At 45.3% G+C, this 25,039-nt stretch overlaps 1 protein-coding gene across 1 annotated transcript in view; it reads left to right on the forward strand.

Moving 5' to 3' along the window:
* Window positions 1-1,053: 1,053 nt before the first annotated feature.
* LOC145354239 (spondin-2-like) overlaps window positions 1,054-25,039 on the forward strand; it is a 37,738-nt gene continuing 13,752 nt past the window's right edge. Inside the window, exons 1-3 of the mRNA XM_080205319.1 lie at window positions 1,054-1,234; window positions 4,264-4,478; window positions 14,648-15,149. Of these exons, the coding sequence (XP_080061445.1) occupies window positions 1,054-1,234; window positions 4,264-4,478; window positions 14,648-15,149 (898 nt within the window). The remainder of the gene's footprint in view (window positions 1,235-4,263; window positions 4,479-14,647; window positions 15,150-25,039) is intronic.

Consider the following 25,039-nt stretch of genomic DNA (forward strand, 5'->3'; position numbering starts at 1 on the left):
ACTGGAATGTCCACCTAGATATATTGTTCAATGGAGTTGACCCCACGACCCTTCACTGGAACTACTGCAGAAAATGTTACCTGGCCTCTCTGAGCCCCTCATGAGCCCTGTCTCTGGTTACTGACCCTCCTTCCTGTGGTATCAGTTTCTCCTTATATACTCCATCAAAGTTTCAAGCAGGGCAGCATAGCGGCACAGTGGTTAACACTGCTGCCTCACAGCTCCAAACATCTGGGTTTAATACCTGGCTTGGGGAGTTTGCCCATTCTCCCCATGTCTGTATGGGTTTCTTCCAGGTGCTCCAGTTTCCTCCCATAGCCCAAAGATGTGCAGGTTAGGTGGATTGGCCATGCAAAATTGCACCTTTGAATCCCAGGATGCCCAGGTTAGGGGATTAGTGGGGTAAAAATGGGGGTAGGTCTTAGATGGGATTGTTGTCGGTGCAGACTCAATGGGCTGAATGGTGTCCTTCTGCTTTTTTTATTCATTCATGGGACATGGGTGTCACTGGCTGGCCAGCATTTATTGCCCATCCGTAGTTGCCCTTGGAGGGCGTTTGAGAGTCAACCACATTGCTGTGGCTCTGGAGTCACATTTAGGCCAGACCAAGTAAGGATGGCAGATTTCCTTCCCTAAAGGACATTAGTAAGCCAGATGGGTTTATCCCGACAATGACAATGGTTCCATGGTCATCAGTAGGGTTTCTGTACTGTGGGGATTCTATGATTCACTTTTATTAAATCTCCCCTTAAACGTCTGCACCATGAGGAGAATATAGCCTCAACTTCTCCAGAATTAGGCACAATGCTCCAGCTAACTAAAGTCCTATTTGAAAGATAATTTCTGACCTGCACCTTCCAAGGTGCATGAAATGGGAGCTTCGAGAGGATCTATTTTGCAAGAGTTTGGTTTTAGTAAATATTAACCCGAGTAGAGAATTCCATCCCCAGGAGGTCAAAGAGTTTGTTGATTCAGGGTTCTGTAGAGCTGAGGCTCCGTTTCGCCATGTAGAACTCACTCTGAATTGATCACTGGATTCCAAACGCCAGTATTATGAATCCTCTTCTCATCTGGCCATTCCTCGTCTCCCAGGCCATCACTGCCGACCCAATCGCCTGCCAACCCAGGGAGCCGGCAAGCTACTCCCTCACCTTCCTGGCAGAGTGGAACAGCCTTTCCTTTCCAAAGCAATATCCGACACACAGACCTCCAGCCCAGTGGTCCATGCTTTTCGGTAAGTCACGAGGTTTGGTTGCATTTGTGATTAAGATGTCTCTCATTCTGCTTCAAATAAATCTTATTGCAGAAAACCAGTAGGCTGAGTCACTCCAGCCATGAATGAAAAGGAATTTAACGAGAGAACTGTTTCTCCTCTGAATCCATCGGCCTGGATAATCCACAGTGCTGCGTCCATTTCTCAAGAGCAAAATGATTTCCTGAGCTTCGCAATAGAGGGTAGGTGGAGCCGTCTCATCACACCCCAGAACTGGCTGCCTGCCATACTCATTGAAACCAAAAGAGAGATACCCAAAGCCCTGCTCTTCAGTAGGTATGTAGCTGTTTGCCCATCTGCAATGCCTATCGAGAGGCCCCTTTGCAAATGTGGGGAGACCCTGAAAGCACAGAGTGGTGATTGCATCCAGAAAAACAGAATCCCCATCCCAAAAGGCTGGGCTCAGAGTTCAAATCCCATCAATGTAGTTTGTGAATTTGAATTGAGCTGAAATGAAAAACTGGTATCAGTAAAAGTGACCATGAAACTGTTGGATTGTTATGGAAATTCCAATGGTTCACTATTGTCCTTTCGGGAAGCAAGCATACTTTTCCGGCCACGCTCATCCCAAAACCGGAAAATCCCGCCCGAGGTCACTTGCACGGTCTGCCTCATGCCCGCCACAATTCCAATGGCGCGCAGGACGGGAAAACTCTCCCCCGTTGTCCTAACCTGTATCCATCTCCAGTCCCAGCATCAACATGCACTCTGAGGGAAAGGAAGCCACTCAGTTGAATGAAACCACAACAGTGGCTCAAAAAGGAGGCTTGCTACCATCATCTTCTCATGGCCAACGAGACAGAGACAATAAATTGCTGGCCTTGCCAGTGACGTTCACTTTCTGAGAGGTTTTTTTTCTGGGGTGTGATGAGATGGCTCCACCTACCCCCTGATGAGAAGCTCAGGCAATCACCCCGTACGATGACATAAATTCAATTGAACTGCATCGCAGTGAACATATCACAATCCCATTAGGTAATGCACCTTTAATTTAGTAACTGTAGATAAAAATTGTTCTTTGTTAGCACTATAAGTCACTTTAATGCTGCCAAGGGCCCAGTGTTTGTTCTGCAATACGCTCAATAGTATGAAAGTTGAATAACTCAATCAGTCTACTCATTAGGAAACTGTACTGTGATATTTATTTGAACAAATAGGAAATTGTGCGGCAAATAAATTTTAGTCTTTCTTTATTCTGATTTGTTTCTAAGTCATCCAATCAAATTAAAAACAAAATACAGGCAGTCCTTGGACTTACGACACAGTTGGTTCAGAAAACTACATCTTAAGTTGAAACTTCAGGGCCAGGATTCTCCCCAGAAAATTCTAAGTGCCAAATTCGCGCAAAAATTGGAGTAACCCCAGTTGGTTTCATTTGTGGGGTTTTCAAAATGAATCTCCCACACTCGGAGCACTGCAGAGTACCTCAGGGAGATTCACACTGAGAATCCGGGTCAGGGCCTATTCCCATCCAAGAGATTGGCAGCATAGCGCTGAGCGAGCCACTGCGCGCGCGCCGATCTGGCAGCACCACATTCGCCACATGTGCAGTAGCACCAAACTGCCGGCCTCCCAATCGCTGACCAGCTCAAGCACAGCAACACCCTATCCCTGCCCCTCTGATTCCTGCCCACACCCCCTCCCCCGATTGCTGGCCTTCCCGACGTCTCTGGGACAGCACAGATGCCCCCCTCTCCCAACTCCCACCAGCCCCAATCTCCCCAACCCCCTCTCCCCCACCGGCAGACCAACCCCACCCATGGAGGCAGGACGATCCCATCAATCTCCCCCTTATAGGCCAGATCCCAATATGGCCTGTTTCCTCTGGCCTTCTCCCTTTGGCACTGCCCGATGCTCCATGGGCAATGCCAAATTGCCCTTTAGCATTGCCAATTTGCCCCTTGGGTAGTGGCAGGGGACCAAGCTGGCATTGCGAGGCTGGCAATGCCCAGGGGGCCTATGTTACCCACAAGCTCCTGGGGAGAACCTCAATGGTCTCTGTTCCCCCTAGGGGTCTGGGTCACCAGCTTCCCATTAGTGGGGAGCTATTGTAAATCCTGCTGGAATGAACCACTCCTGGCAGAAGAGGCCAGTAGTGCCGGAGTCTTCTGTCTCGCTAATGGGATTCAAATACAGACTCAAATGTGGAGATCAACTACACCGAGATGCACGCAGGCTGTGGCACCCAGCGGGAAGTCCACTAAACGGCCTCTCTGATATCTCTCGGCCTGTTGCACTGCTGGAGCAGCACAGCGGGCAGGGAGAATCACCCTCCCGGAATTCGGAACTGATTTTCCCGTAAGAACAATGGCCGGAATTCTCTGGCCGTTCACATCCCGCTACTGCTGCCAGTGAGAATGGAGAATTAGAGGCTCAGCCAAATCTCCATTCACAGCAGCGGGACTGGAGAATCCCAGCTGTAATGAGGTCAGAGAATTCTGGCCAACATTATAGATGGGGGATTGGCTTCTGAACCAAGGTTCAATACTCCATTTTCACCAAAATAACCCAGAATTTTTAGGATCGGGTCACATTATTTACGTTGCAACTTGCAATCATATTTTAAAAATCACATATAATAATATGTATAGAAATATGGTGCTGGAGTATACACGGAGTGAGGGAGATGGGCAGTGCAGAACGTCAATGCGCACAGATAAACATTTGAGCTTGTTGGTTGGTGAGGGGTCATGTCGGAGCGAGCATTGGAAAGTTGACTTCCTGTAGTTGGGATTCAGAAGGAATGTCAACTCCATATAGGATTGAAACAGATCCTGCTCTCAGGATCAGATTATACCAAGAAATGCTGGCTAATTATTTTGGTTACATCTCCATGGTGACAGTTTATGGTGCTAATTCAGAATCTCAGTGCATTTGGTGTCAAGGGAAAGAATACTACTCACAATGAATAACTGATGAGTGATCAATGAGAAGCCATTTGATCGCACATGACTGTAATCCAATATCTCTTCATTCTTGGCCCTTTGCAGGCTGTGTCCACAACTATGACTTCACTCTGTGGGCTGAAGGGGCCATGGCTTCTTCTGGCATTAAAATGTTTGTGGAGGATGGCAAACTTAAAACTCTATTGGAAGAGGTGAACACTACGCTGGGCACTGTGCAGAGCTGGTTTCATGCCAACCCCATCACGGCAGGAGAAGGAAAATCCAGCACAGTGTTTACGGTCACTCCTACATACCCTCTGGTAAGTAACAAGAACAGAAAGCTTCTTTGCCTCAACTCGTGTTTTGTAACTCTCCAGGGTGATCATAGAAATCATTGAATCCCTATAGTGCAGAAGGAAGTCACTAAGCCCATCAAGTCTGACCACAAGCACCAACAACAATCCCATCCAGGCCCTATCCCCATAACCCCATGTATTTATTTACCCTGCTAGTCCCCCACACACTAAGGGGCAATTTAGCACAGCCAATCCACCTACCCTGCATATCTTTGGACTGTGGGAGGAAACCAGAGCACCCGGAGGAAGCCCACGCAGATACGGGGAGAATGTGCAGACCCCACACAGACAGTGACCCAAACCAGGAATCAAACCCAGGTCCCTGGCGCTGTGAGGCAGCATCGCCAACCACTGTGCCAGCATGTCGTCTGTGAGGGTGTGTACTTTATCCACTCCCTACTTTTAGACATCTCTGGTATACTCCTGAAGGCAGTGACTCTTGTTGATGTGTAGTTAGTGCTTGCAGCACCATTAGCAGTATCTAGTGGCCCTTCCTCATCCATGAGATTTGAATGTATTTGACAATGAGGATGGCAATGGAGCACCCTACAGCCCAAGCCATTGGTGTCCTCCCTGCCCGTGACACATGTGTACACATATGTACATACACACACACACATACTTTCCAGCAAAATTTCTGTGCGTGCCAATGTAATGACTACTTCGGACAAATTATCTGCTCATTATTTCATCACTGCCTGTTGAACCTTGCAGCACATTTCCTACATTCTACTGGTGACTACACTTCAAAAGTACTTTATCAGCTGTGAAGTGCTTTAGGACAGCCTGAAGCCCTGAAAGACACAATAGAAATGCAAATCTTTCTTCTCTTTCTTTCAGGCAGAACCAGCAACACATTTCGGTTCTTTTTCTCCTTTCCGAGCTCAGAAACATTGAGGCCAATTGTTTTGTTGTTGTTAATCCAGTGCTTAAACCTTCAGAAACCCATCACCATATTTGGGATTGAACCAAACGCCTGAGAATTTTGACTCAGTATAAGTTATGTTTCTTTGATATGGTGGCACATCCTCTCTCTTGCGAGGTCTAGAGAGGGAAATTATTCCCACTGGTGGAGGTGTTGAGAAGAAGAAGCCAGCCATTTAAATTGATTGGCAAAGAAACCAACGGTGTAACAACAAGAAACTTTTACATGGAGCAAGTGGTTAGGGACTGGAAGGCACTGCCTGGATGTGGTGGAGGCAAGGGCAACTGGGGCTTTGAAAAGGGAATAGGATAAGCAATTAAGGATGAGAAATCCTTATCCTTAAAAAGGATAGGATAAGAAACTAAGAGAAGTTGTAAGGCTTTGGGGAAAAGGCTTGGAGTGGGATTAGCTGAGATTATCTTGCAGAGGAGCACCAGGAACAAGATGGGCCAAACAGCCTCCGTTCTGTTTCCAACCATTCTCTGGCCTGGACATTCCAGTTTCTGGGTCATGAGAGACCAGATGTGCAACTAAAGGTGCGCAATGGGACCCTGTGAATGTCCTGACACATTGATCTCCGAGAGGATTACCCAGGAAGTTTGAACTTCCAATGCTAATTTCCCTACTCCCCAGGAAACTCTGCAAAAGTCTCCTACTCATTTTGGAGTGTTCCAACTAACTTACTGGGATAGCCAATCAGGAAACGTTAGACAGAAAATTCATAGTCTCCTAGGTAACAACAGAGCTGATCCTCCAATCCCCTTCAATTCTCCCCAATCCCCAAACTCTTGACGACCAGCAGACTGACCCCTAGTTCTTGACTACCCCCTATCTGATTAGTTCCCCAACCCCAACCCTCAGTCTTTGGTAACCCCACACCCCCATCCCAGGACATTGATTGTGGGGCACTCAGCGATAGTGATGCCATTGAATGTCAAAGGGGTATGGTTAGATTCTCTCTTGTTGGAGATGGTCATTGCCTGGCACTTGTGTGGCACAAATGTCACTTGTTACTTATCGGCCTAAGCCTGAATATTGGCCTGGTCTTGCTGAAAACAGCTTCAGTATCTCAGGATTGGTGAATAGTACTTAACACTAAATCTTCCTTAATAGCACAAAAGTGTTTTACTTTGTACATAATCAGAGTCCAATGACAGACTGCCATCTTGAGTGGGGCAGGAGCTGTAATTTTAGTGTCTGTGGAATCACTATCGGCCATGTTGGGTGTGGCAGGGGCTGTTTTAGGCTTTCTACAAACAAGGAGATAAAATGGCCACATGAACAAGCAATTTTTTTTATGTTGGCATGTTTGAAATGTGTGAGAAAAATGTGACAATTTTGCAAAAGTCGAAAGACAGTGAACTCCATAGAAACACTGCGTCTGTATTTTCTCATGAGCCTGCTATGGAGTTAAGAAGAGTATTTATGGGATGAATGAGCCAGTTCAAAGGTTGTGGTTTTATCATATGATTGAGGTGAGGTCACATAACTCCCAAGTACTTACCACAGACATCATCTGATAAGGGGCTTCATTCAGCTGTGTCGTGTTCTTATCCTCGATATTTTTCTGCTCCTCAAGGTGAGGTACATCAGTGTGAAACACTTTCTAGATTTTGCAGCTGCAATCAGCATCAAGTGCATTATTTATCCCATTTTTATTTTTGACCAGTGTATGACATGCAGATAAAGACAAATTTTGTCAGGCCTCATGCCACTGACAAGGCCCCACGTGCAGTCAGAGTGCTTGCTGGGAAGGGTTGCTGGATGTATAAGGCCCATTGCCTGGCTTTGCAGAATTTATTTGTTAACTTTTCATTCCAAATTTCTTAGTAGCCAAAATTACAGCCTGTAGACAAAAAAAACACAAGAAACCCAAAACAATTCCCTGCCACTGTCACCACTCTCGGTTATCACAGACAGATAGCCATATCAGGTAAACTGCACAAAACATTTCTTATCAGTTTAGGCACCCAAACTGAATAAAGTGCATTATTATTTTGCATAGTTCCGTGCTTACTGGCTTACTTTTTATAAGCCACTTGAAAGATTTTTTTTAACACCAAATTAACATCTTATTTTAGAATGTAAACACGAAGATATTGTGTGACTGATCCCATGTTAAGAGCATAAGAACTAAGAGCAGGAGTCGGCCATCTGAACATTTGAGCCTGCTCCACCATTCAATAAGATCATGGCTGATCTTTTTGTGGACTCAGCTCCACTTACCCACCCGCTCACCATAACCCTTAATTCCTTTACTGTTCAAAAGTTTATCTATCGTTGCCTTAAAAACATTCAATGAGGTAGCCTCAACTGCTTCACTGGGCAGGGAATTCCACAGATTCACAATCCTTTGTGTGAAGAAGTTCCTCCCCAACTCAGTCCTAAATCTGCAGCTTCTTATTTTGAGACCATGCCCCCTAGTTCTAGTTTCACCCGCCAGTGGAAAAAACCTCCCTGCTTCTATCTTATCTATTCCTTTCATAATCTTGTATGGTTCTATAAGATCTCCCTTCATTCTTCTGAATTCCAATGAGTATAGTCCCATATTAAACACATTGGCCAACTGAAGTTTCCCAAGTCTCCATTAGCCATTCAGATACTGAACGCTTAGTAAGTAGAGACATTGAGGGTTTCAATAAGCTGACACAATTTAAATATGATCAGAACAACCTCAACAACATCATTCATTATAGGATGTGGGCATCGCTGGCTCGGTCAGCATTTATTACCCATCCTTAATAGCCCTTGAGAAAGTGTGGTGAGCTGCCTTCTTGAACCACTGTGGTCCATGTGATGTAGTACAGCCACAGTGCTGTTAGGGAAGGAATTCCAGGACCCTGACCCTGCGACAGTGAAGGAATAATGATAAGTTTTGAAATCAGGATGGAGTATAGCTTGGAGGGGAACTTGCAGGTGGTGATGTGTCTGCTGCCATTGTCATTCTAGGTGGTAATAATTGTGGGTTTGGAAGGTGCAGACTAAAGAGTCTTGGTGAGTTCTTGCAGCGCATCTTGTAGATAGTAAACACAGCTGCCGCTCTTTGACAATTGTGGAGGGAGTGAATGTTTGTGGAAGGGGAGACAATCAAGCAGGGCTGCTTTGTTCTACATCCAGGCAAGTGTAGAATAGTCTACCACACTCCTGATTTGAGCCTTGTAGATGGTGGCCAAGGATTGAAAAATCAGGAAGTGAGTTACTCTGCAGAATTCCCAGCCTCCGACCTGCTCTCGTAGCCACAGTATTTATATGTCAAAGTCCGGTTCAGATACTGGTTGATAGTAACCCCCAGCGTGTTGGTTTGTACTCTAATGTACTAAAGTGCCTCAGGTACGACACAGGAGACACATAAGGAGGCATTAGGTGTCAAAATGATAGTTTTAAGGGGCATCTTAAAGGAGAAAGGATGGCAGAGGTGAAGAGGTCTAAGGCGGCAATTGCAGACCGTAGGACATGGTGTCCAGACCCTACGCTCTGCAATTACCCGAAATTTGTTTTATAGTCATGTTATTTGAGGGATAAATGTTATAGAATCCCACAGTGAAGAAGAGGCCATTTGATCCACCGAATCTGCATTGACCACAATCCCACCCAGGCCATAAGCCCATGAATTCCTCCTGACACTAAGGAGCAATTTAGCATGGCCAATCCACCTAACCAACACATCTTTGGACTGTGGGAGGAAACGCAGATACGGAGAGAATGTGCAAACTCCACACAGACAGTGACCCAAGGTGAGAATGTTACACAGAACATGAGGGCCACCCGACTGTCTTCTGAAATAGTGCCTTGGGATCTTTGACATCGAGGTTGGAGGACGGGCCTTGGTTTGACTTCTCATCCAAAAGATGTCACCTCAGGCATTGCAGCACTCCCTCAGCACAGCCCAGGAGCTGGGTGCCGTCTACAGAGTGAGAATGAACCCAGGACTTCGGATTCAGAGGTGAGAGTATTACTCACTGAGCTGCGCAAGGTTTTTGTTTAAAACGCAGTGACGGAATTAAAAAGAAAGAAGCAACTTAGATAGAACACCTTTCACAGCCTCAGGGCATCCAGAAGCAGTTTACAACCATGTACGTTTGAAGTGTAGCTGCTGTTATGGTGTTGGAAATGCTGTAAAGTTTGCATAATATTCTTTTTGTTTATCAGGCCTAAGGGGCCTCGATATGTACAGAAATGTAACATTTCTACTAATTGAAAATCTTCAGCATCAATCAGATATCAGATATAAAGGATTAGAATGATCAAAGCTGGCAAGGTCTTAGCCAGTCCTTTTTGAGCTCCGTCTTATACTGTTATCCAGTCCAGATTTTGTTATTTACCCTTCTCACGTGTCGAGAAGTTTCTTGAAATATGTTTTATTTTAATGAAAAAAGGATAGTTTGCCGATTAATCTCCCCATCTCCTTTTGAAATTCAGACATAAATACTGATGTCAAGCCCAGTCAATCAGAACCATGCATTCCTAGTATCAGACATCAATCTTATTTTTACTTTAAGATTACATATTTTGACAGTAGTCATGCATGCCCAACTGTGACATTCCATTACGAGGATAAAGGCATGATGGAACCTCTACTGACATCGTGGTTGTCAAGAGCAAATGAAAATATGTTACCTTAAAACTACACGATGCTTCCACCTTCTTCTGTCAGGAAAAAGATACAAAAGTCTGAGGTCATGTACCAACCGACTCAAGAACAGCTTCTGCCCTGCTGCCATCAGACTTCTGAATGGACCTACCTCGCATTAAGTTGACCTTTCTCTACACCTTAGCTATGACTGTAACACGACATTCTGTACTCTTCCCTTTCCTTCTCTATGAACGTTATGCTTTGTCTGTATGACGGGCAAGATCTAATGTCTAAAACCCTGTTAGAATTTTACAGGTATCTATGAGGTCCCCTCTCATTCTTCTAAACTCCAGGGACTGTAATCCTAACTGACTTAGTTTCCCCTCATATGACAGACCTGCTATCCCAGGAATCAGCCTGGTAAGCCTTTGCTGTACTCTCTCTATAGCAAGGACATCCTTCCTCAGATACTCAGTGGGTAAATAACACATAGGGTGAGATTTTTGCCTTGGCTATCAAGTGGGCACAATAATGGCAATGTTCTTATGGTACACACCCAACACAACAGTTCGGAGCTTGGAACCATTTTTAGGTTCCAATCCCTCCATTACTTTCTTGGTGAGCTGCCAGAGGGGGGGCAAGGACAGGTCGGTGGTGGGCCAAAGGTTTCGGTGGCGAGTTCTTGAACTTTGTGATCCTACAATAAAATTTAATCGAAATGCCTCCCCCCCCACTCCACCCCCAGATCCCACCCTTTGAGAGAGAGAGGCATCCAACAATCACTTTAAGATCACTGACCAGGTCTCTCATTACCTGGAGAAATTAAACTGGCATGGGCTATTTGTGCTTCACCCATTTCCCCTTGAAAATCGCAGTCAGGGTCTTAGCACAGCTGTTAAACCTCAATGTGTACATCAAAATAGTCTGTCACCTGTTTTAGGCAAGAGTGTTGGTGCCTATCTAAAGCCCCAGCTTGATCTGTGGTTGATTTAGACAGACAAATGGGCACATAAGGTGCCTGCCCAGACTTTCAAATGCTGATTGTCTGTTGCTTGGGTGCATTGCCAAGGGTGCTATCCTTCAGATGATCCGAGCTAGGATTGCGTTTGGCATTGCCAGGCTACTTACTGTGTTACGATTGGGTTACTGAGAAATGATATTACCTAGGGTTTGCCACTTCTGATCATTGTACAATTCTACTGGGAAGTGTGTGTGTGGATGTCGGGCAGAACAGGATTGACCCGTCAACACTTGTTAATTTCACTATCAGAGTGAGTGCAAAAGTATCTATTATGCACCCTATCATTTAATGACTCAGAATCCAAAAATGTTACACCCTTATTCAAAAACAAAGGTGTGGGCACAACCCAGCAACCACAAGTTTGTCAGCTTAACCTCAGTGATAAGAAAACTTTTAGAAAAGATAATCAGGGATACATTAAACAATGATTTGGACAAGTGTGAACCAATTAAGGAAATGCAGCAAAGATTTATTAAAGGCAAATCATGTTGATTTGATTTGTTTTAAATTTATTTATTGGTGTCACAAATAGGCTTACATTTACACTGCAATGAAGTTATTGTGAAAATCCCCTGGCTGCCACACTCCGCCGCCTGTTCGGGTACACCTAGGGAGAATTTAGCATGGCCAATGCACCTAACCAGCATGTCTTTGGACCATGAGAGGAAATCGGAGCACCCAGAGGAAACCCACGCAGACACAAGGAGAATATGCAAACTCCATACAGGCCCAAGCCAGGAATTGAACACAATGCCCTGGTGAGGTGAGGCAGCCGTGCTAACCACTGTGTTACCATACGGCCCCAGCATTTATGAGGCCGTACAGGAGTTGATGAGGTCAATCTTGTTGATGTCATGTACTTGGACATTCAAAAGACAAGTGATGATGTGCCACATAATAGGCTTGTCAACAATGTTGGAATAAGAGGGACCATGGCCACATGGATAGAAAATTGGCTGAGTGAGAGTAGAGTGAATGGTTGTTTCTTGGTCTGAAAGAAGGTTATAAGGCAGGCTTTCACAGGGGTTGGTAATAGCATCAAAGCTTTTCTTGCTTTATATTAATAACATAGACTTGGGAGTACAAAAAACAATTGCAAAATTTAAAGATGACATGAAACTTGGATATATTGTGCATTGTTATGAAGATAGTGATAGTGAACATAATCAAGTTGGTGCACAATATTGGTGTCCTTACTTAAGGAAAGATGTAAATGCGTTAGAAGCAGTTCAGGGAAGGTTTGCTAGACTAGGATGGCATAGTGACAGAGTGCTTAGCATTGCTGCTTCTCAGTGCCAGGGACCTTGGTTCAACTCCAACCTCAGATAACTGTCTGTGTGGAGTTTGCACATTCTCTTCGTGTCTACATGGGTTTCCTCTGGGTGCTCCGGTTTCCTCCCACAGTCCAAAGATGTGCAGGTTAGGTGGATTGGCCATGTTGAATTGCCTCTTAATGTCCCAAGGAGGATTAGTGGCTAAACATGTGGGGCCATGATTCCATGAATATCAGAAATGGGTGGGTTGCTACTGCATCACCATCTATGGGGCCCACCTTCTGAAATAGCAGTTGAGGACTCAGTAAATGTATTGTGATCGCAACATTTTAAATGAATTGAAGAAGTATTTGCAAAGGAAGAGGAGATTAGAGAGAAAGGGTGGGGAAGTAGAATTGGACTACAAAGCTCCAAATAAAGTACTGACATGCATATAGAAAGATAGGCTGTGGATGGTTCCTTGCCCTGTCAGTTTCATGAGAAAACTCGAAGATTCAAGGCAGTTTTACAACCTCGCCCGATCTTACTCACCACTAACTCCAATGGTAAACCCAATCCGGGAATAAAACAGGTGGACAACGCAGTGTAATCTTGGCAGGCATGTTAGGTTAAAATGGCCTCTGATGGGTCAGTGACTTCAGGGAAGAGGAGAGATAATGAGGTTGTGGAGGGGTAAAGGGTCTGCTTTGTAAGGTGGGAGTAACTCAGCAACTTCTTTTAGATTGCACCAATCTCCTCATTGCCAATTTGCCACCACCTGCTTTGCACTGCCCCCAGGGTGAATTTCATCCCTTAGGAACAGGGATGGTAGGGGACAGGGGAGGCATCAGTATCATGGTTTTGTCACCAGACTAATAATCCAGAGATCCAGAGTAATGCTCTAGGGACCTAGTTCGAATCCCACCATGGCAGATGGTGAAAATTGAATTCAGTAAAAATTTGGAATTAAGAATCTACTGATGACCATGAAACCATTGTTGATTATTGTAAAAACCCATTTGGTTCACTGCGGTCTTTTAGGGAAGGAAATCTGCTGTCCTTATCTGGTTTGGCCTACATGTGACTCCAGATTCACAGAAATGTGGTTGGTTCTTAATTGCCCTCTGTGCCACTAAGTTCAAGGGACAAACAGGGATGGGCAAATGAATTTTAAAAAGAAAGTTGAGATTCTTTAATTCTTTCCTGTTGTGAGTCAGACTTTATTTCTTAGCAGGTCTGGCAGCATCTGGAAGGAGAGAAATGTTGTTCCTATCCCTGTGAGCACATGGCCTTGGTGAAATGTTCCAGTGAAGCTCAATGCAAACTGGAGGAACAGCATCTCATCTTCCAGCTCAGCACTTTACAGCCTTCCGGTTTCAACATTGGATTCAACAACTTCAGATGATTAGCTCTACCCCACCTCAACCACTTTGTTTTCATTCTATTTCATTTAATTTTTTACTGTTCTCTACCTTTTATGTCTTATTGTCTTTCTTCATTTTTCTTCCTCACCTCCCCCCCCCACTTTACACCCCTTTCCTTCCCTTTTCTCCCCTTTTGTTTCTTCTTTTCTAAATCTTACCTCTGTTTCATTCATTTTCCTCCCCCACCCCCGCCACTGCCTCCCCCAACACCTTCATTTTAGCTTCTTTTGGCCATTCACACCCTTTATTCTCTCTGTGGACAGCTATTAGCTGGTTTCCCTGGTCTCTGTGGCTATGACGTATCAGTTGGGTGGCATGGTAGCACAGTGGTTAGCACTGCTGCTTCACAGCTCCAGGGTCCTGGGTTCGATTCCTGGCTCGGGTCACTCTCTGTGTGGAGTTTGCACATTCTCCTTGTGTCTGCATGGGTTTCCTCCGGGTACTCCGGTTTCCTCCCACAGTCCAAAGGTGTGCGGGTTAGGTTGATTGGCCATGCTAAGAAATTGCCCCTTAGTGTCCAGGGATGCGTAGGTTAGAGGGATTAGTGGGTATAATATGTAAGGATATGGGGGTAGGGCCTGGGTGGGATTGTGTTCTGTGCAGACTTGATGGGCCTCTTTCTGCATTGTAGGGTTCTATGAATATTCATCTTTCATTCCCTCGCCCTGCAGTATAAATATCTCTCACTTTCTATGCCTTTTAGCTTTGACAAAGGGTCATCTGGACTCGAAACATCAGATCTTTTCTCTCTCCTTACAAATGCTGCCAGACCTGCTGAGATTTTCCAGCATTTTCTCTTTTGGTTTCAGATTCCAGTTTCCACAGTCATTTGCTTTTATCCAGACTTTATATTTTTCTTTTATCCAGACTTTATTTCTTTTATTTGAGTTTACACAAAGATTGAGGAACTAACTGGGCTTTTCACTTTGCTGTCCAGGTGTCATTTTTGGTGCGTATAATTCCCAGTCCCGATTGGTTTCTTGGTGCTGACAGTATCAACCTGTGTGAGAATAATAATTGGAAAGAATCCTACACCTTGGATCTATTCCCTTGGGATGCTGGGACAGACAGTGGATTTACATTTTCATCTCCAGACTTTGCCACCATCCCTCAGGAGACAATATTCCAAATAACGGCCAAGCACCCGTCCCATCCGGCCAATTCCTTCCACTACCCACGCCTGGAAACCTTGCCCAGAATGGGCTGCTCGGAGTTCACTCTGCTCTCCACCGTCTCGCCCAGTCAGGGAACTGAGCAAACACAAGCAACCCAAGGATGGAAACAAAACTTGACAGAGCTTCCACAGTCCAACTGGACATTCACTGAGAATGGGACGAAGGCCGAAGCTGAGCTCTTCAAAGTCGACAATGTTTTTAATGACGTGCTTGAAAAACCCTTGAAGAAGGAGCTCGGAAGTAGGTACAACGCAAGTGGAAAGTGTAAGTGATAACCTTATCTGGACCATGTGCTCACAGGGATAGGAACAACATTCAGTCTTCTGAGCCCCTTCTGCCATTCTATTAGATCAAGGTGGATCTGATCCTTAACTCCACTGACCTGCCTTAATTTCACACCCCTGAATACTGTCAGCCATACAAAAATCCATCAGTTTCAAACTTGCAAGCTCCAATGCCCCAGTATCCACAGTTTTGTGTGAGCAGAGGATCACACATTTCTCCTTACCCTCTGTGTGAATGAGTGCTTCCTGATTGTACTGCTGAATAACTGGCTGTAATGTTAAAACAAAGTCCCCTCATTCATAATTGCTCCACTAGAGGAAACAGTTTCTCCGTATCGCATCAGATGTTGGTGGCACGATAACACAGTGGTTAGTACTGCTGCTTCACAGTGCCAGGGACCCAGGTTTGATTCCGGCTTGGGTCACTGTCTGTGGAGTTTGCACATTCTCCCTGTGTCTGCGTGGGTTTCCTCCCAGTGCTCGAGTTTCCTCCCACGTTCCGAAAGACGTGTTGGGGTTAGGTGCATTGACTTGAGCAGGCGCTGCGCTGTGACGACTTGGGAATTTCACAGTAACTTCATTGCAGTGTTAATGTAAGCCTTACTTGTGACTAATAAACTTTAATGGATCAATTTAAAGGTGTGGACACCTCAATCAGATCAACCCCTAAATGCCTAAATGTGTAAGTACAACAGCATATTGGCACAGTGGTTAGCACTGCTGTCTCACAGTGCCAGGGATCAGGTTTCAATTCTGACCTTGATTGACTGTCTGTGTGGAGTTTCCAGTCTCCCCATGTCTTTGTGGATTTCCTCCCAGGTGCTCTGGTTTCCTCCCACACTCCAAAGATGTGCAGGTTAGATTGATTGGCCATGCTAAATTGACCCTAGCGTCAGGAGGATTGGCAGGGTGAATATTTGGGGTAACAGAACTAGAGCCTGGGTGGGATTGTGATTGATGCAGACTCAATGGGCCAAATGGCCTCCTTCTGCACTATGAAGACAAGCTGATGTAACCTCGTCTTTGTCATTTATCCTCTAAGCCTTGTTAGACTCCAATTATTTTTAAGTTTATTCATTAGTCACAAGTAGACTTACATTAACACTGCAATGAAGTTACTGTGAAAATCCCCTATACCCCACACTCTGGTGCCTGTTCAGGTACTCTGAGGGAGAATTTAGCATGGCCAAAGCACCTAACATGCACATCTTTGAACTTGGGGAGGAAACCGGAGCATCCAGAGGAAACTCACGCAGACACAGGGAGAACATGTAAACGCTACACAAACAGTGACCCAAGCTGGGAATCGAACCCAGGTCCCTGGCACTATGAGTCAGCAGTGCTAACCACTGTGTAACCGCGCCGCTCCAATTTGTGGTAGTTGGCTCAGAACTTCTTCAGATCTTCACCTGCCTTGAGTTTGTTAGGTTTCCAGTGCACTTTTGGTGGAGCAACTCCGAGGAATTCTCCAGCCATTTGATAGGCAAAACTAAAAGAATATCTACTACACAAATTATCTTGTTACATTTCATTTATTTACATTTGAGAATAGCTTAAGGCAGCTACAGTATGATCTGGAGCTTATCCACTGGGATCACATATTGGGAACTCAGACAGAGGATTTGTATAGACTTTCCGTCCATTAAACTTTGCAACAGAAGTGTCAATTCATAAGATTCATTTGACCATTGGAAGTCATAAACCTATTTTGTAACCAATGCTTCTATAAAGAGAGCCACATAATATTGGGAACTCAGACAGAGGATTTGTATAGACTTTCCATCCATTAAACTTTGCAACAGAAGTGTCAATTCATAAGATTCATTTGACCATTGGAAGTCATAAACCTATTTTGTAACCAATGCTTCTATAAAGAGAGCCACATAATATTGCTGCTCCACCTCTGATCTGTACTCCCTTCGAAAGTGAATTCCGTGCTGCAAGTAGAAAATCATGGAATTGATCCTTTTTTCCCTCTATTATCTTCCACTGCATGGATCTGATCACAAAATCTAAGCTAACACTCTGCGGCGTTGTACTGAATGCTGTACTGTCAGAGATCCTGTCTCTTTAGTTTTAGCATTCAACCATGACCCCAACGACCCTCATGGTTGGATGAAAAAAACTATTTTGAAGAAAGGCTGGAGCCGTAACCCCAGTGTCCAGGACAACATTAAGTCATATATTACTAAAAGCAGATAATCAAATTACTGACACAATGCTGTTTATTGTGTGCAAATGGCTTCCATGTTGCCTACATCAAAACTACCTCATTGATGGGAAAGCACTTTGGGACATCCTGAGGTTGTGGAAAGTGTTCCAGAAATGCAAGTTTTTTTCCTTTTACTGCTATGTACGGTACACCCAGGTAATTTCCTCTGTTGTTCCTCTTATAAGACTATAAGACATAGGAGCAGAATTAGGCCACTCGGCCCATCAAGTCTGTTCCGCCATTCAATCATGGCTGATATTTTTCTCAGCCCCATTCTCCTGCCTTTTCCCCATAACCCCTGACCCCCTTATTAATCAAGAACCTATCCATCTCTGTCTTAAAGACACTTAATGACCTGGCCTCAACAGCCTTCTGCAGCAAAGAGTTCCGCAGATTTATCATTCCCTGGCTGAAGAAATTCCTCCTCATCTCAGTTTTAAAGGATCATCGCTCTCTGGTTCTAGATTTTTCTAGTTTTGGGCGCCGTACTTACGCAGGGATATTTTGGCATTGGAGGGAGTGCAGAGGAGGTTTACTAGGCTGATGCCGGAGTTGAGGGGGTTGAGCTATGAGGAGAGGCTGAATAAATTAGGCTTGTACTCGTTAGAGTTTAGAAGAATGAGGGGAGATCTCATTGAGACGTATAAGATGATGAATGGGATGGATAGAATAGAGGTGGAGAGACTCTTCCCGCTCAGAAAGGACAGTAGGACTAGGGGGCACAGCCTCAAGATAAAGGGGGGGTGGTTTAGAACGGAGTTAAGGAGGAACTCTTTCACTCAAAGGGTGGTGAATCTCTGGAATTCTCTGCCCGTTGAAGTGGTGGAGGCTACCTCGCTAAATATTTTTAAGACGCGGGTTGATGGGTTTTTGATAAGAGAGGGGATTAAGGGTTATGGGGAGAGGGCGGGAATGTGGAACTGAGCGACGACAGATCAGCCATGATCTTATTGAATGGCGGGGCAGGCTCGAAGGGCTAGTTGGCCTACTCCTGCTCCTATTTCTTATGTTCTTATGTTCTTAACATCCTCTCCGTAATCACTCTATCCAGGCCTCGCAGTTTCTTGTAAGTTTCAATAAGATCCCCCCTCATCCTCCTAAACTCCAAAGTCCTCAACCCAGAGTCCTCAACCATTCCTCATATGACAAGCTCTTCATTCCAGGGATCATTCTTGTGAACCTCCTCTGGACCCTTTCCAAGGCCAGCACATCTTTCCTTATTTGATTTGATTTATTATTGTCACATGTATTAACATACAGTGAAAAGTATTGTTCCTTGCGCGCTATATTGATCGTTGAGAAGGGAACAAGAGAGTGCAGAATGTAGTGTTCCAATCATAACTAGGGTGTAGAGAAAGATCAACTTAATGCAAGGTAAGTCCATTAAAAGTCTGACAGGGAAGAAGCTGTTCTTGAGTTGGTTGGTTCATGACCTCAGACTTTTGTACCTTTTTCCTGAAGGAAGAAGGGGGAAGAGAGAATGTCTGGGATGCATGGGGTCCTTAATTACGCTGGTTGTTTTGCCGATGCAGCACGAAGTGTAGACAGAGTCAATGGATGAGAGGCTGGTTTGCATGATGGGCTACATTCACCACCTCTTGTAGGTCCTTGCACTCTTGGGCAGAGCAGGAGCTATACAAAGCAGTGATACAACCAGAAAGAATGCTTTCTATGGTGCATCTGTAAAAGTTGGTGAGAGTTGTAGCTGACATGTCAAATTTCCTTAGTCTTCTGAGAAAGTAGAAGTGTTGGTGGGCTTTCTTAACTATAGTGTCGGCATGGGGGGACCAGGACAGGTTGTTGGTACTCTGGACACCTAAAAACTCGAAGCTCTCGACCCTTTCTGCTTCGTCCCCATTGATGTAGACAGGGGCATGCCCTCCTTTATGCTTCCTGAAGTCGATGACTATCTCCTTTGTTTTGTTGACATTGAGGGAGAGATTATTGTTACCGCACCAGTTCAACAGATTCTCCATCTCATTCCTGTACTCTGTCTCATCATTCTTTGAGATCCGACCCACCACAGTGGTGTCGTCAGCAAACTTGAAAATCGAATTGGAGGGGAATTTGGCCGCAGTCATCGGTGTATAAGGAGTATAGCCAGGGGGCTGAGAACGCAGCCTTGTGGAGCACTCGTGTTGAGGATGATCGTGGAGCAGGTGTTGTTGCCTACCCTTTCAGGTTGTGGTCTGTGAGTTAAGAAGTTCAGGATCCAGTCACAGAGCTGCCAAGGCCCAAGCCACGGAGTATGGAGATGAATTTCGTGGGAATAATGGTGTTGAAGGCTGAACTGTAGTCAATAAATAGGAGTCTGACATAGGTGTCCTTGTTATCTAGGTGTTCCAGGATTAGATACGAGGCCCAAAACTGCTCACAGTTATGATGTTAATGCACCGTCCTACCCAGGCTGCCTCCTAGCTGAATTCTCACTGTGTCCCAGTGGCAAAGTGGTTAGCACTGCTGTCTCACAGTGTCATGGACCCAAGTTCAATTCCAGTCTTAGATTACTGTCTGTGTGGAGTTTGCACATTCTCACCCTGTCTACGTGGGTTTCCTCTGAGTGCTCTAGTTTTTAATTTAACTTTATTAATTCCTGGGACATGGGTGTCAATGGCTGGCCAGCATTTATTGCCCATCCCAAGTTGCCTGCGGGCAGTTGAGAGTCAACCACATTGCTGTGGCTCTGGAGTCACACCTTGGCCAGACCAGGTAAGGACGGCAGATTTCCTTCCCTAAAGGACATTAGTGAACCAGATGGTTTTTTTCTGACAATCGACAATGGTTTCCATGGTCATCAGTAGATTCTTAATACCAGACATTGAATTCATATTCCATCATCTGCATTGGCGGGATTTGAACCCGGATCCCCAGAACCTTAGCTGAGTTTCTGGCTTAATAGTCTAGCGATAATACCACTCGACCATCGCCTCCCGCAATCCAAAGATGTGCAGGTTAGGTGGATTGGCCATGTTAAATTGCTCCTTAGTGTCAAAGGGATAAACATGTGGAGTTAAGGCAATAGGACCTGGGCTGGATTGTTGTCGGTGCAGATTTGATGGGCTGTCAGCACTGTAGGGATTCTATCATTCTATGTGTCAAAACCTGAGGTACATCATTTTTTCTGTTACTCACCATAACAGTATTCTATGCACAGTTGTTACGCTATGATTGTAAAGATAATACTGAGGAAATCACCAAAGTGAGGGGCTGTATTATTCCTGTTCCTAGTCCTTAGGTAACATTCTTATGTTCAAGACCCATTATGCAGGATAGCTATCGTTAGAAAACATAGAATCCTACCCTACAGAAGAAGGCCATTCGGCCCATCGAGTCTGCACCAACCGCAATCCCACCCAGGCCCTATCCCCCCTAACCCTACACATTTACCCTGCCAATCCCTCTAACTACACAGCCCAGGACACTGAGGGGCAATTCAGCATAGCCAAGCAACCTAACCCGTGCATCTTTGGAGTGTGGGAGGAAACCAGACCACCCGGAGGAACTCCATGCAGACACAGGGAGAATGTGCAGACTCCACACAGACAGTGACCAGAGGCCGGGAATCGAACCCACGTCTCTGGAACTGTGAGGCAACAGTGCTGACCACTGTGCCACCGTGCCACCCCATCAGGGGTATAAACAGTTAAAGGGGAAACAAAAATTGGATTTTAAAAGTCTGAAGATTGTAGAATGAAGGAAAGTGACTGGCGATCAGAAGGATAGGCCTCACTGGGTTGCTTTTCCCCAGTCCTGTACATTCCAAAGCACAGAACACTGGACTGAATTCTAAACCTGTAGCTACAAACAGGAAAGATCTGCTAGTGCCAAAACAAAAAAATTCCTCAGCAACTCCCACTGTTACTTTCTAGAGCTACAAGAAACCAGAGATTTATTGACTTCTACTGATGACAGGAGCATGTTTTTTGTTTCTACTTGGGCTTAGATTGTCATCTTGAGCTTTGCTGTGCAACCTAAGAGAATCCTGGCCCGTCTCCTCTGCTGGAGGTTAAGGAAATTACTGCCAAGTGAAGCCCTGTGGCAAGGCGGGGAACTTATGTATTAAAATTTTCATAGAATCCCTACAGTGCAGAAGGAGGCCATTTGGCCCATCAAGTCAGTACTGACCATCCAGCCCCATTCCTGCAACCCCGCATATTTACCCTGCTAAGCTCCTGATACGAGGGTTAATTTATCATGCCCAATCCACCTAACCCATACATCTTTGGACTATGGGAGGAAACCCACGTAGACACGGGGAAAATGTGTAAACTCCATACAGACAGTGACCCAAGCTGGGAATCGAACCAGAGTCCCTGGCGCTATGAAGCAGCAGTGCTAAACACGCTGCCGTTTTGCCACCCTGCGTTTAGCCTCCAGGGTGGGTGGGTGCCACTAAACAGCATTGCTTGACTAGTGCATTGACAAGATAATTGAGGTTCAAATCAGGTTGTCTTTGTCTGGCATTAATGGGTTGGTAATGGCTTCAATCTGGTGTCAGTAGTTTCATAATCCTGTTAACACCTGCAACGTGGCTGGCCCCATTTTAAAATCGGATGAGGGTTGGTTATCCAAATTACCCATCTGACTCAGGCGATAGTCCCCTTTCAATATGAAGACAGGACTTTAAGTCAGTCTGCTCCACCTGTAGCTTGTCCCATGGATGATGTTAGGCCCCTGCAGCAGCAGGAATGCTCTTCTGGTGATCACGGAAATATTCCTAGTCACTACTGCGCCAGGACACACCCTCTGTGATTCCACCCAGTCTTTTCTCTCCTCCCCACTTAGAATCATAGAATCCCTACAGTGCAGAAGGAAGCCATTTGGCCCGTCAAGTCTCTACCAACCACGATCCCACCCAAGCCCTATTCCCTGTAACCCCACACATTTACCCTGCTAATCCCCCGACACTAGGGTCAATTTAACATGGCCAATCCACCTAACCCTCACATCTTTGGGCGGTGGGAGACCCAGAGGAAACCCACGCAGACACATAGATAGAACGTGCAAACTCCTCAAAGACAATCTCCTGAGGCCGGAATTGAACCTGGGTCCCTGGCGCTGTGAGGCAGCAGTGCTAACCACTGTGCCACAATGCCGCCCCCTTCCTATGGACAGCTTCAAGTGCAATTTCCCTCACCGACTCTGGCAACCTGCACCATCAGGTTTCTCTGATGACGCTCGGGCCTCAAAATCATGGATTTGGCGGTGGTGAGCAGGATACCTTCACCTCGAGACTAGGTGGTCGTAAGTCCAAATTGACGCCTGCAGTTTTTTTTTAATTCCTATGTGAGATGTGGGCGCCACTTGCTGGGCCAGCATTTATCACAATCCCTAATTGCCTTTGTAGTGTTTGCCAGGATGTTTCAGAGGACATTTTAAGAGTCAACCGCATTGCATTGGGTCTGGAATCACATGTAGGCCCAGTTAGGACAGCAGATTTCCTTCCCTTAAGACCATTAGTGAATTAGATGGTTCTTCTATGACAATTAACAATGATTTCATAGTCATCATTCAAATTTTATTTCCAGATTTATTTTTTATTGAATTCGGATTTCAACCTGCGATTTGAACCCAGATCCCCAGATTTTGGGGTCTCTGGATTAATAGTCCAGTGACAATCATGTAATCTCCTTTCCTGATATACCTGATCTGTCTGGCTGGCCATATTCCTGGACATTTCATCACATGACCTCAAACCTCCCAGCTACCTTCCCCCCTCACTCCAAAGCTTCCACCTGATATCCTGAGGGTGGCCTACGTTCCCACGTTAATTAGATAGAGAACAGACCGTATATGTCTATCGAACCAACCATACTTTCTCTCCCAACTCTCCCAGTGTCCAATACTTTCGAACTACTAGATAAAAATATTCAAATAAAATTAAATAGGGTGGCATCGAGGCACAGTGGTTAGCACTGCTGCCTCAAAACGCCAGGGTCCTGGGTTCGATTCCCGACTTGGGTCACTGTTTGTGCAGAGTCTGCATGTTCTCCCCATGTCTTTGTGGGTTTCTTCCGGGTGTTCTGGTTTCCTCCCACAGTCCAATGATATGCAGGTTGATTGGCCATGCTGAATTGACCCCAGAGTCAGGGGATTAGCAGGGTAAGTATGTGGGGTTACAGGGATAGGGCCTGGGTGGGATTGTCGGTGTAGCCTCAATGGGCCAAATGGCCTCTTTCTGCACTGTAGCGATTCTGTGAAAATAACTTTCCTGCTGGTTGCTCTTGGCAGTGCCCTGGAGATTAATATTTGATTTTTGGAGATTCTAATCCTGTTGGATTGCGGACCCTAATCACCAACCTGGACCCATTCCATGCTGAGTGTAAAAACTTGTAATCGTGTTTTCAATCTTAGCATCTGAAAACTGATGAGTGCAAAAATTCACCAGAAAAAACCAAGCACTTTTTTCCTTTGACAAGTGTTATCTCTTCATTGACATTGGGCAGCTTTGCATGCTTTCTGCGGTACTAGTATTTGTACTGCACCACTAATGGTGGGCTGTCTAAAGCCAGGGATTATCGGACAACCTGCATAAACCAATACATTAACACAAGGTTATCAGCCAACAGCCTCAGCAGGCAATTAATTCACCAGCAACAACCTCCAGGAGAACCAAATGATTTCTTTTCTCAGTCCCGATTATTTGATTTATATTAGGCCTCCCATCCCAAGCGTCTTTTGAGAAAAGGTGTGGGCAAGTGATTTATCTCCCGTCAGCTCACCCCTCAGTACTGACACAGGAACAGGACCAGCCCATTTAATTCCTACCGTCTGTTCCACCCTGCCATTCAGTGAGATCATGGCTGATCTATGGCGGTGGCACAGTGGTTAGCACTGCTGCCTCACAGTACCAGAGACCAGGGTTTGATTCCTAGCTTGGGTCTATGTGGAGTGTGCACGTTCTCTCTGTGTCTGCGTGGCTTTCCTCTGGGTGCTCTGGTTTTCTCCCACAGTTCAAAGATATGCAGGTTAGGTTGATTGTGATAAATTGACCCTAGTTTCAGGGGGATTAGTAGGGTAAGCGTATGTGGTTATGAGAATAGGGTTCAATGGGCCAAATAGCCTCCTTTTGTACTGTAGGGATTCTAACTCCATAATCCAGCCTTTGCTCCATATCCTTAATGCCCCTCATTATCAGTCTCAAATTCAGTGACATACGGAATTAATAACTGACCTAGCATCAACTATTATTTGTGGAAGAGAGTTCCAAATGTCCCCTATGCTTTGCTTGTTGAAGATATGCTGACCATCCCGGAAAGACCTGGCTCTAATTAGTTGACTTTTCCCCCTGGAGATTGGATATTTGACCCCTTTGGGAAGTCACAGCTAGGAACAGATGCCTCCCTATTCCATGGCTCTATGAGTTGCTTTGCTAAAACTTCTTGACATGAGTCAGCAACGACTCTAACATTGCTACAAAAGGTCAAATTAACATTGATAATCTCACCACTCCCTTCTCAATCCTAGCCAAACTCCCAGGTCCCACCTAATCTGGCTCCTACTTATTTCCTTCTACTGTTGGAATATTGTTGAGATGACAACAGGAGAAGTTGCCAATTTAGAGAAACATCCAAAGGCAAAAAAATGATTACCCTCTGTTTGGCCTTATGACTTCCTCAGATCAACACCCTGTGATCTTAGAATCTTAGAACCCTACA

Source organism: Carcharhinus amblyrhynchos, chromosome 17 (assembly GCF_965287045.1).
Source record: "Carcharhinus amblyrhynchos chromosome 17, sCarAmb.v2.hapA, whole genome shotgun sequence".
Classification (NCBI taxonomy): domain Eukaryota; kingdom Metazoa; phylum Chordata; class Chondrichthyes; order Carcharhiniformes; family Carcharhinidae; genus Carcharhinus; species Carcharhinus amblyrhynchos.